This window comes from Phalacrocorax aristotelis, chromosome 2 (assembly GCF_949628215.1).
Source record: "Phalacrocorax aristotelis chromosome 2, bGulAri2.1, whole genome shotgun sequence".
Lineage (NCBI taxonomy): Eukaryota > Metazoa > Chordata > Aves > Suliformes > Phalacrocoracidae > Phalacrocorax > Phalacrocorax aristotelis.
This window is the reverse complement of record NC_134277.1, coordinates 106,478,984-106,491,961: the sequence shown is the minus strand read 5'-3', so window position 1 is coordinate 106,491,961 and position 12,978 is coordinate 106,478,984. Positions and strand designations below refer to the sequence as shown.

The 12,978-nt window shown below is 37.3% G+C and overlaps 1 protein-coding gene across 3 annotated transcripts in view; it reads left to right on the top strand.

The window, feature by feature from the left end:
• DOK6 (docking protein 6) overlaps nucleotides 1-12,978 on the top strand; it is a 280,839-nt gene that overhangs the window by 213,931 nt on the left and 53,930 nt on the right. For all 3 annotated transcript variants that reach the window (XR_012659151.1, XR_012659150.1, XM_075084596.1), the window contains exon 7: nucleotides 11,010-11,127. Coding sequence is in view for 1 of the 3 variants with exons in the window: in XM_075084596.1 (XP_074940697.1) it covers nucleotides 11,010-11,127 (118 nt within the window). In the remaining 2 variants the exon portion in view is untranslated. The remainder of the gene's footprint in view (nucleotides 1-11,009; nucleotides 11,128-12,978) is intronic.

Below are 12,978 nucleotides of genomic sequence, written 5' to 3'. Positions count from 1 at the left end.
CCCCTTTCCAAATTGGGTTCCTGATTTGGAGCTATTTTTGTTACATTAGTAAACTAGCATCAGTAAGGAAGCAAAAATTTGACTAGCTTTACTTATATGCAGAATTTTGGACTGTGATTTGGAGAGTCTTGTCTCTTATTTTAAGTAGTTTCTGGACACCAAAAAAAATATTTCCAAAGATACATTATGTACATTTATTAAGAAGTGTATGCATTGGTTTTGAGTGATTGCTTATTGCCATTTTAAAACTGAGCAAAGTCAAGAATTCTCTAGTTGTATCTGTCTATATACACAATCATGATGTGATCCCTGTGTGTGAGCACGCACAGTGGAAAAGAATAGCCCTTTATTTTTATATAGCAACTTCTCCATTGATTTTAAATCCGTTAAAGCCTGCTAAAGACAATGGAGCTACTAAAGTAAATATTATATGAAATATGAATCAATTACTTTAAAATAATACGTTTATTTGTGTGTTCATATGCACAGGCATATTTTTAGCCCCTTCTATAAAAATATAGTATATTTCAAAGCTAAAACTTAATAATTTACATTTACATACATTCATGTGCATTGCACATGTATAACTAGCCCCAGTATTTATGATTCAAGATGCATTTGTAGTGTTTAAAAGTGACTAGTTAATAGGAAGGAAATGTGTTCTTTTGGAAGGTATTGAGGAGTCATCTAAGAGGGCTTTACTACGTTATATTAATGTTTATGTATTCTGGGTTTGCTTTTTTTTTTTCTTTTAAATTGAAATGTCTCTGTATGACATAAAACTAACTTCTGAAAATGCCAGAAAGTGGAGGTCAGTAAGACTATGTGTGTTACTGAGTACTGGAGTCACGCACTGATAAGCTTAATAAAGGAATATTCATGAAAGGTTATTGATGATTATTGTTTCAGCAAGTATTCAGAAAATTGTCTTCCTTTCATTTTATTAAAGTTCAGTGCTGCCAGCAATTTCTGTACACTGAAATGAAGCGGCTAAAAGAAATGTAATTTCCACAAATACGTGTAATTGGAAACTACTTATCTATTTTAGACAATAGAAGATAAACTTCATAAGAAAGCTTGTGAGGTCCAAGGATTTGCTTCATCAGAAGTATTGAAACTCAAATAACTGTGCACTGAACACTCTTAATACAGATTCTAGCTTCTTTTTTTTGTTTGTTTCCAAAATACAGACGTAAGCCTCAGAATTCCAATTTTTCAGCCCCAAACTTACTCTGGTAAGGTTCTCCCAACTGGGGACATTCTGAGTTCATTCTTATTTCACCCTTCTTGCTGCATGCTAGAGAGAGTTTCTGAAGTCTGTTCTCCACTGAGGTACAATTTTTCATGCCATGACTTTTACCATACCAGCTCTAAAACCAGCCAAATCAACTTCCATTAAGTCAGGCTGTCCTTCCAGTGCTCTCAAGTAAAATATTGAGGACTTCAAGTGTCCCAAATACCTCTTTAAGGTATGTTATATCTTTGGGCAAGCAATACGATGAAAAAACCTGATATACTTTGAAATCTTCTCTGAAGCAAACCAGACTGAGGTCAGACATGAGCAGCTTTGTCAGAGAGGGATACGGAGCATAGCAAGGAGAGTAAAAAGCAGACAGAGGAAAGAGGACAAGACTTTGTAAGTGGCACTGATGGCACTATTTTTAACTTTGACTTGACATTGTTGTGGTTTAGTCCCAGTCAGCAACCAGGCACCACACAGCTGTTCGCTCACTCCCCACAGAGGGATGGGGGAGAGAATTGGAAGAGTAAAAGTGAGGAAACTCCTGGCTTGAGATAAAGACAGTTCAACAGGTAAAGCAAAAACCACACACACAAGCAAAGCAAAACAAGGAATTCATTCACTGCTTCCCATGGGCGGGCAGGGGTTCAGCCATCTCCAGGAAAGGAGGGCTCCATCACACATAACGGTTACTTGGGAAGACAAACACCATCACCCCAAATGTCCCCCCCTTCCTTCTTCTCCCCCCAGCTTTATATACTGAGCATGACATTGGATGGTATGGGTTATCCGTTTGGTCAGTTGGGGTCAGCTGTCCCGGCTGTGGCCCCTCCCAGCTTCTTGTGCACACAGCAGAACATGGGGAGCTGAAAAAGTCCTTGACTAGTGTAAGCACCACTTAGCAACAATGAAAACATCTCCACATTATCAACACTGTTTTCAGCATAAATCCAAAACATAGCCCCATGCTAGCTACTGGGAAGAAAATTAACTCTATCCCAGCTGAAACCAGGGCAGACACACCTCATGAAAGGGAACCTTCTGGAATATCATAAATTTCAGGTTGAATTCCCCAGAAAACACTCACTCCTGCTGAAGCATACCAGCCTTTGCAGACAGTCTCTTTCTTTGACCTCTCCCACTGATGCATTTCAGTTTGTTCTTTCCCACCACAACTTACTTATTCCTACATTGTTCAGAAGACAGATGTCACGCTCCCTTTTTCAGTAAAACCCTTTCTGTAATTTCGGAGATGCTAATCATAGAATCACAGGCTGGTTGAGGATGAAAAAGAGCTCTGGAAGTTATCCTGACCAACCCCACTGTCTCACACAGGGCCATCTGGAGCTGGTCGCTCAGGACCATGTCCAGATGGGTCTTGAGTATCTCCAAGGTGGGAGACTCCACAACCTCGCTGGGCAACTTTTGCCAGTGGTCAGTCACCCTCACAGTAAAAAAGTGTTTCCTGACATTCAGAGGGAACCTCCCATGTTTCAGTCTGTGCCTGTGGCCTCTGGCTCTGTCACTGGGCACTGCTGGAAAAAGCATGGCTCCGTCTTCTTTGCACCCTCCCTTCAAGTATTTACAAACATTGTTAAGATCACCAACTCTGAACCTTTTCTTCTCCAGGCTAAGCAGTCCCAGCTGTCTCAGCCCTTCCTCCTAGGAGAAATGCTCCAATCCCTTTGTCATCTCAGTGGTGCTTTGCTGGACTCTTTCCAGTATGTCCATGTCTCTCTTGCACTGGGGAGCCCAGAACTGGACACAGCACTCCAGGTGTGGCCTCACCAGTGCCGAGTAGAGGGGAAGGATCACCTGCCTCATCCTGCTGGCAACAGTCCTCCTAATGCAGCCCAGGGTACTCGTGACCTTCTTTGCCACAGGGGTATCTTGCTGGCTCGTGTTCAACTTGGTGTCCATCAGGACCCCAAGTCCTTTTCTGAAAAGCTGCTTTCCAGCCTGGTGGCCCCCAGCACATACTGGTGTCTGGGGCTGTTTCAACCCAGGTGCAGGACTTCATACTTTCCCTGCATGAATTTCCTGTCAGCCCATTTCTTCAGCATGTCAAGGTCCCTCTGGATGGTAGCACAACCCTCTGGTGTATCAGCCATTCCTCCAGTTTTGTAACATAAGCAAATCTGCTGAGGGTACACTCTGCCCCCTCATGCTGATGATTAATGAAGATGTTGAACAGGACTGGATCCAGTATTGACACCTGGGGCACACTGCTAGTTACTGGCCTCCAAGTAAATTTCATGCCACTGATCACCACCCTCTAAGCCCATCTATTCAGCCAATTTTCATTCCAGCTCATTGAAATGGGCGGCTCATCCAGCCCGTATTTTGTCAGCTTCTCCATGAGGATCTTTTGGGAAAGTGTCAAAAGCCTTCCTGAAATCAAAGTAGACAATATCCATGCTCTCCCCTCCTCTACCAAGCCAAGTCATTTCATCATAGAAGAGTATTAGACTGATCAAGCATGTCTTTCTTTTGGTGAATCTATGCTGACTAATCCTGATGATCTTCTTATCCTTCATGTGCCTGGAAATTATTTCCAAGATTAGCTGCTCCATCATCTTCCCAGGGATCAAGGTGAGGCTGACCAGCCTGTAGTTTCCTGGGTCCTCCTTCTTGCCCATCTTGAAGATAAGTGTTATTGGCTTTCCTCCCATCCTCAGGCACCTCTCCCAGTCACAATGTTGTTTTCGCAAACCAAATAACATCTCCTGTACTCTAATGGCTACTATTAACTCCTTAATTCAGTGAAAACCAAAACTCTTCCTAGCCCTCCCATCTTTGATTGTATTTTATATCACCTACTAACAAACACTGATAATGATGAGCAGAATTCACTGCTTGTTTTTGAAAAGTGACAAAGGTATAAATGAACATTTCAGTGATGAACTGCTTGAGATAAATGACCCCTACAATATATGTGTTAGAGACTCCTACCATTTAATTCTGTTTGTTTTCACTAAGATCTACTGCATAGTCAGGCTTGAAATAGTCTCAGCTCTGTTCATGTCAGCATCATCTCCCATGTTACTAGTGAATGGTTTTATACAATGAAAAATGGATAAAGTATTTCATATATTGCCTATATATAATACAATAGCTCAAACCTTATAAAGATGTAAGAACCTGATCTTCTGCCCTCACAGTAATTAGTATAATTCCCATAGACAGGAAACTTCTTTCATAAAAGAAACAAAACCACAATTCGGTGGCAGAATATGGGTGAAGACACACACCTTACTGACATTCAACAAATATAATCCTAATACACTAAAAACAAGCTACTTTTCTTCAACATTAATCCATTTTGTCAGACAACAAAGTGATCTATTATGAGCTTCTTTTAGAGGAAAGAAAAAAAAAAGAAAAAACCCAACACACTTCTGCCAGAAAGGAGCAAAATGTCCTAATTCCCAGTGTGGCCAAGGAGATTAGAAAAAAAAATATTAGTCCCATTGAATCTCCCTTCATAATGCTTTTCTTTTGCCATTGCTTTATTATTCAGACATAATATTATTCAACCACCAAAGAATAATCATCATCGACCTTGGCACTGCAAAGTGGTGTTATTATTTTGAGGTTTTTCCTGCACAATTGATTAAGAAACTCTCTGAAAGGTCATAAGAAGGTTACAATAGCTAATGAAAACCTAAATGCTAGAAATATATTATAAAGGCTGAAATCACTGAAATGACTTTCACAGCTAGCTTTTCTATAAGTCTTTTCAGAAGATTATGAGGTCATATATTGGTGGGGCTTTTGCTAATGTTGTGTATTCTGTCAGGAACAGCAAACTGGATTAAAATGTAAAAATAAACATAAAGCAGTGCATACCAAGTAAATAGCATGCTGTTACCTATAAGTGCTTATATTACTAGTTGGCACCTTTAAATAATGAACACGGTCCAAATAACACAACTATTTTCTAAGCAAGCTAAGTGATTGTGAACAAAGGGTTATGGAGAAATTCTAACCAGAGAGTAATTATTAGTAAGACATCACCAAAGGGAAGAATATCCTCGTTGGACTTTCATAGGAATATATCCTGGATCCAGTTTCGTTAAGTATTTTCATAGAAGCTCTGGATTAAGGCATAATCTGACTATTAGACTTCCACATCTTACACTTACCAGATGATATAGAAGTGGGTCAATGAAGAGACAGAATTCAAAATGACAAGTTGGAAAAATTGTTTGGAACAGCAGAATGAAATTCAACAGAAACATGAGCAAAACACTGCCCTTAAGAAGGAATAATCTGCTTGACAGAACTGGATGGGAACTGCTTTTTGTAGAACAGGTCTATGTGTCATAGTACACAAGTTGAACATGAGACAACAGTATCTGCTTTTGCAAAAAAGGCAAACATTACACCTTTTTCTTGGTCATTACTGAAAACTTTTTTTTTTTTTTTTTTTTTTTTGCTTGTTTTCTAACTCAGCTGACTAGTTTCTAGCTCAACTATCATCAGCTAACATCAACTAGCATCAGCTGATGCTACCTTCTAGATTGTGTGATTCTTAAACTCTAGTAATTTGCCACTGTGGATACCAGTGAAATAAGTCTGTGCTATTCTACTGTCAGCTAATAGACGCTTGAGAAGTGAAATGTATTTCTTCACCCCTCTTCCTCATCAAGGCATAACACACAGAGGAGCATTCTTTAGAGTTATAAAGAAAAAAAATCTAAATAGTATTACTTAATTCATATTTCCAGACTACAATTCTTGTAAGTCTTCTGTGACCTAGTTCTCTTTATATTTGTTTAAAGACTCTAATGAGAATGTGAAATGAGCTGAGATTTTTTATCCATAATAAACTAACCTATTTCCAGAGCATATCTGTAAAAAGCAAACTGTCTTTATTGCAGGCTAAAAAATAGAATGAACTGTATATTGTTCAGTTCTTCTCCCCAAGACAAATGTGTTTTCTGTCACCTTCAGTGTTTTGACTTTTCTAATGCAAAAAGAAAATGAGGGAATAATATGCTGAACAGATCAAAGCTCAGAACCTTAATACATTTAACAGGCTCCATTCTTGGCATTTACTCATTATTGATATCAGAGTAACAAATCTCTTTAAGTCAATGGAGATGGCCTATGGGAATTAAAAGAAAATTTAGCCCTTAAGCTTTGTCTCGTGAAAGAAAAATGAAAAATATGGGGAACTACTTACAATGACACACTAATATATTTATTTATTTTATTTCTATTCAAATCAAATAGTCCTTTAAGAATTATAAAGTTGTCACTGGAAATGCAAAGGTTTCATATGACTTAATATCCTGGATATTTTGGATTTGGATATTTTGGATTTGGATATTTTATTTGGATACAGGAAAGAAATGTAACGTTCTCTGGGTGGAAGGTATCTTAATCAAAGAAAGATTCTGGAGGAAACTAGGAAACCTAACTACTAAGTTAACAAAAGATAACAAAAATACTTTGATGGTGTTTTTTTTTATATTACCACCAAAAAAAAATCCCTGAGCTGATGTGGTATTGAAGTATGTATTTCCCCATGTGCTAATTACATCATCATTTTCTCCCTCTTAAGTTGGGCAAAAAAGTCTAGATTGTGTTTTTCATTTCCTGAAATCTCCCCAGATTTGAAAAATATTTGTAGCAAAATCTTCTATATGCAAGTTTTATTTAATGCTATGTTAATATATTATATATATTTAATTTGGTGTACTGTTTTTACTTTCTTCTATATTTCTATACCTAGATACCAAAGATTTAGGTCAGTTCATTAGATGCAAGACTGCAAAAAAAACCCTCGGTGAAATCATAGAATGGTTTAGCTTGGAAGGGACCTTTAGAGGTCATCTAGGCCAACCCCCCTGCAGTGAGCAGGGACATCTTCAACTAGATCAGGTTGCTCAGAGCCCCGACCAACCTGACCTTGAATGTTTCCAGGGATGGGGCATCTACCACCTCTCTGGGCAACCTGTGCCAGTGTCTCACCACCCTCATTATAAAAAAATTCTTCCTTACATCTAATCTAAATCTACCCTCTTTCAGTTTAAAACCATTACCCCTTGTCCTGTCACAACAGGCCCTACTGAAGACGTTGCCCCCATCCTTCCTATAGTCCCCCTTCAAGTACTGAAAGGCTGCAATACGGTCTCCCCGCAGCCTTCTCTTCTCCAGGCTGAACAACCCCAATTTTCTCAGCCTGTCTCCACAGGAGAGGTGGCCCGTCCCTCGGATCATTTTTGTGGCCTCCTCTGGACCCACCTCAACAGGTCCATGTCCTTCCTGTGCTGAGGGCTCCAGAGCTGGACGCAGCACTCCAGGCAGGGTCTCACCAGAGCGGAGTAGAGGGGCAGAATCACCTCAGATTCATTCCCAGATCAAAATGTTTATTTCTTCTGTGTGTCTGTGCTACCTCTGCCACTATGGGCCCTTTCTGTTACATTTGATGCTAATGCATCTAAGCCTGTTTTGCCAGCTCCTGAGGAAAATGTGCCAGTGTTGGAACCAACAACTGAACATTGGCCTCTTACATAAGAAGGGGTCCATACTCAGAGATGTTGATTTAGTTTTGTAAGTGGTAAATAGGCTTAAGGACATAGGTGAAATAATTTTTAAAGATATTTTTTGAATTATTATATTAAATTAAGGACAGAAATAAACCTGTGCAGGAAACTCATGTCTACAAGTTTCAAGAAAAGAAGAAAATTGAAAGGTTATTTACTTGATTTTCCATAGTGAAATATTCTATTTGGGTTAGCTGATTCAGAAAAGCGTAGAGAAGTCAGCTGTTTTTTTCTGAGGCATAGTAAAAAGGCGAAAGGGAAGAGTATCTAAGGATAAAGCCTCTGAACTTACCCAGAGTGGTCTCTTCAACTGGTCTGGAACACCAGAAGTCTCAAACCTGAGTGACTAATTATTTAACAAGTAAACAGTTCTGGTTCATCTTCCCTGATTTACAAATTGTTTGTTTTGCTTTTCTTTTTTAACATCAATAAGTACTGGAAGCTCATTTACAGTTGGGGAAAAGGGATTATGAAACAGTAGATCTCTGTATATTCAATTCCAGTTTAACCTGTAATAATATATATAGCAAAACAAAGCTATGTAATAGTATATGAACAATTGATTATATGGATGTTTATATGCCTATTTTCTTCACTTTGGTTTCAAGTTTTTTTATCTGAAACACCCACAATCTAGCATATAAGATGGTCTCTAGAGAAAGTATGTTTGTGTCAGTAGGTTATCCAATTTTCATTGAATACAGAAATATTTTTACAAAGAGCAGTTTGTAGGAGTAAACATTCTGTCATTGTCAATTACATTTGACCAATAATGTAGGTTTTATAATGATATAAAATATAAAAACCAAAACTGTAGCTAATAATGATCTAACAATTAGCAAGAATAACTTAATAGACAAATTAATGTGCTATTATATTATCCTTTACGTGATATACATGATGATAAGGTCTTCAAATCCATATGTTTATGTTTATATTTTAAAGTCTCAAATTAAAAACAAAATTGATAATGTATTTGAAAGTGGTGGTTTTTTCTGAGAAAGGTATTTTAACAAAACAGAAATTGCATTTTCTCTCTATGGAGTCCCCGCAGTAATTCATCTGGTCCTATCGCAGTTAGCATATGGTGATAGTTCTTGCCCAAAAGGTGATATCAGAAGTTGTTCTTAGGGAATCTGAGGAAACAAAGTGCTTTGAATGCTCACAATGTGATATTCTGCACTTGACCCGTTCTTACCTTAATTTGTAATGAGAATTTTTTGTTGTTGTTGTTCTTTCAAAGCTTTAATGTGTGAATATAAAGGTCTTCTGCATCACTGTTGGTCAGATCAGGCAGGATCTAATCACCTCAGATCAGGAATAATGATATAACTTTAACCACTTCAATTCAGTCCATGGATTTAGCTTTGAGATAATGAACCACAGTCAAAGTGGTTCCCTTTACTGGAATTATTTTTTTCAGAGTGCATACTAATAAAAAGGTTTGCCTATTGCCTCAAGACTATTATTTACCTTTTGGGTGAATAAACTATGAATAAATAATCTGTGTATTGAAGTTACATGATTTTATTTATTTTTCTTACTCAACAAAGTTACCCTTGTTACCCTTGCTCTACCACCATGGTAAAATAACTTATAAGGTTTGTTATTGTCCTGGTCTCCACAATGAAGGAAATTCTCTGTATCTATAAACTTTAAATTCTCAAGTCTATCTAAAAATAACATTCCTGTGATAAGGATTTTGACCCTTTTCTAATGGAAGAGATGTTTCTGCAAGCACTTTACTTCATATGGAAGAGCTTCCATTTATGATCTGCACCACTGACAAATGAAATGTAATATGTGGCTATAAATGAGCAGAAAAGACATTAGCTGTAGACAGGGAGTAATTTTGATGACAATTCTCAAGAAAACAACAACAGAAGTAATTACAGTGGATTGATCTGAAGCAAAATATCTACCTCGCATCAGTGTGTGTGTTAATACTCCAAAACGAAATAATTGTAGATCTTTGGGTGGATGCTGTCTCTAAAAGTTTGGTTTGGGTTGTTTGTTTTTTTTTTATTACAGAATAACATGGGTTTGTACAGATAATTCTTTAATTATTATTTGGCATTATGATTCTGAATGAGGAATCCCTTGGAGTAAATCATTAGCCTGCAGTAAATGACCCAGACCTTGAGTAACTTCTGCTGAACTTCTGCTGAGTTCTGTAGCTGAGTTCTGTAGAAAATGTGGGTTTCTGGGCACACTCTTTCAGAGTACCACTCTCACCAGCCTGGTGCTGCTCCTGAAATTAAGAGGTTTTCCACTTGAAATCTTCAGACATAATTGATCCTTCCGTGTTGCTCCTTCCATGTTGATCCTTCCAGGCATCCCCGGAAGAAATTACATGCCCCACAGCATCACTGTGATTTGCTAGATCCTGCAAATTACTGATAGCATTTTATATTCTGTAAAGCCAGAGTTACAAAAATTTTGCAGACGCATTCTCTTTTCTTCTAGACAGAGAAAGCATAAGTTCTACAGGTATGTCCGAAGAGGTTGTCAGGATGCACAATCCTCCATCATTCTTTTTCTATAGCCTAGTCTTGTCTTTCACTTACTTCTGTAGTGCATTGGAGATGGAGATCTCTTTAATAAAGTTTACATTCCTCCTGTCAGGTTTCTGTGCCATAGCTCTTGTTTACATGGACACTTATCCTGCAGTTCACAGTTTCATGGACTGGGAAAATTTGCTCTTGAGGCTGTAGCCTGCTACTGGTGATGAGATGCCTCCACTTGAATGGAGGATTAGGGGATTAGTGACTCTTCATTGCTAATTCTCTGATGGTTGTCTCAGATTATCTCTTAGCATCTTTCTGGGTATTCAGTCCAATATGCAGCTTAAATGACCAAAAAGAAATGTGATTGTAAAGGGGTTTAAGATTTCGGGCATATGCTAATCCATCGTTATCATAAAGTTAAAGAAGACAATGACAGCAACAAGAATAGCTGTAGATAAATAGAGACACATTCCTATGTCCTAATATTAGCCTGTGATAATGAACCTATATACCCAAATACACTTTTCCAGCTTGTTCCTGAGCATTCACAGTGCTGATGCTTATAACACAATTTAAAAGATGGTATAAAACCTGTGGTAATTCAGGAAATTGTGTCTTCATAACAACATTGGTTCAATTTACAGTTTTGAGATTATCTCTCAAGTATGGTTATGTATGATCTTCCATTTACATTGCTTTGGTTTTTAGCTCCAGACCAGTCTCTCTGAACCGATGACATTATCCAAGTCGATCTCACTTCCTCGTAGTGCATATTGGCATCATATCACCCGGCAGAACAGCGTTGGAGAAATCTACAGTTTACAAGGCAAGTTCCTTATAAGTAAATGCCATGTCCATTACCTTCTTTCCATTTGACCAGAATTCACGCAAACTGCTTTTTATTTGCATTTGTTGTTTCCTCTTCATTTCATTTCATCAATTGTCAGGAACCTCAGCAGGACTCCCAAATTTACATAAAACAGGTTTCTTTTAGTCATTTTGTAAACGAACGGTGAAAATTATTCCCAGAATCACCACATAAAGCTGGATAAACAATTTGGTTCAATGTAGCTTCTCAGTAGCTAATGAATGTCAGATTGTTTTAGTATTTCCTTCCAATAAGATTGTGTATGTCTTTGGGCAGCCTCAGGGTGCCCAATTAAGTCTGCATAATGTGGCTATATGAGTTGCAAGTTTAAAACAATATAATTCTGGGAATAAGAGCTATTTTTGGTGAATTTGCTTGGCAAATCATACATATGAACTCTTAATTCGACTAACTTGCAGGCCTTCTGTGTATGCATATAATCTTTTTCTATCACCAGTTCTCTTTCATATGTTTAGATTCGAATCTATTTGCTTAAGACTTTAACATATATAACTAACATAACTTGATGATGATGATGATGATTCACTGCTTTTAACCTAGAATTTTATTTGTATCTTTTAGGATACTGAAATTATTGTTACATTTAAAATGTAGACTTTAGGTAGTAGTATTGTTTTCACTTTTAAAAAATAACACCCTATCAGAAACATATTCTTTTGTATTACTTGGGAAGGGCTTAAGGATTTTGTTTCACTTATCTCTTAATTTGCATAAGCAATTCATGGTTTCATAGGAGGTTAGAAACTGCTGACAAACGAACACCCAATGCAAGAAAACATAGTACATGTTTTTGTCAAAATAATTGAAATGTAGTGTATAGACGAAAGACATGAATTGTTTTGTTTTGTAAATTATCACATAAATTAAAATCAGCAGGTGAGCTGTGAATTCAGTGGGTGACTCACTAAAGGGTACAGCATTTATTTCCTGTCATCTCCCATACAACAAAGTTAATTTCTAGTCATGGTTATAGTCTTACAGTTAAATAACAGTAATTGAAAAAAGAAATTAACCTTACAGAAGTTGTGAAAAAAGTTGTGCTTGAGGATCACCTTAAAAATATTCATCATATCACTTGTGTTTTTTCATGAACACAATAAGAATGAAAAAAAACCAACCAGTTTATTTGTACAGATGTTAGAGTCCTTCTTATGTTCTTGATGGGTCTTTCCTTTGGCAAAAAGATAGTAAACATGTTATGAGATACATGAAGTGAGATAAATGTATGGAACATTGTTCATTCTCTGCAATGTTTCTTATAAATTGCCTTTGCAATAAAGGAAAGCAAAACTTGATATATCAAGTAATAATTTAATACCTATACCAACTAGCTTTGTAGGACGCAACGTATTAGAAGTGTGTTACTAAAAATGTAATAATTTTACTTTTTGGAGGTACGCAGATTTTATTCACGCTTCTACTGAAAGGTGGGACTAATAAATATTTCAGAACTTAATATTTCCATTTCTCTTATGTGTACTGTGGTGACTGACACTTGAGAGAACATTGCTGATTTCGGGAGAGACTTGTTCAGTTTTACCAGTGGAGTAAGAAATGCCTTCAGAGGACAATTTTGTCTCCCTCTAGTTGCAAAACTTTTACATGCGAGAGTATTATTTATTATCTGCAATGAAGATCACTCTGAACCTTCTGCTGCAATGACTAATTAAATGCAATGTATTTGTACAGAAGATGAAGGGAGAGCAAAGAACACTTTTTCCTCCTAATATGTGTTCATGCTGGTAGTCTTTGCACAGCAGAGACCTACTGGTTGTCAAAGCATCAGCC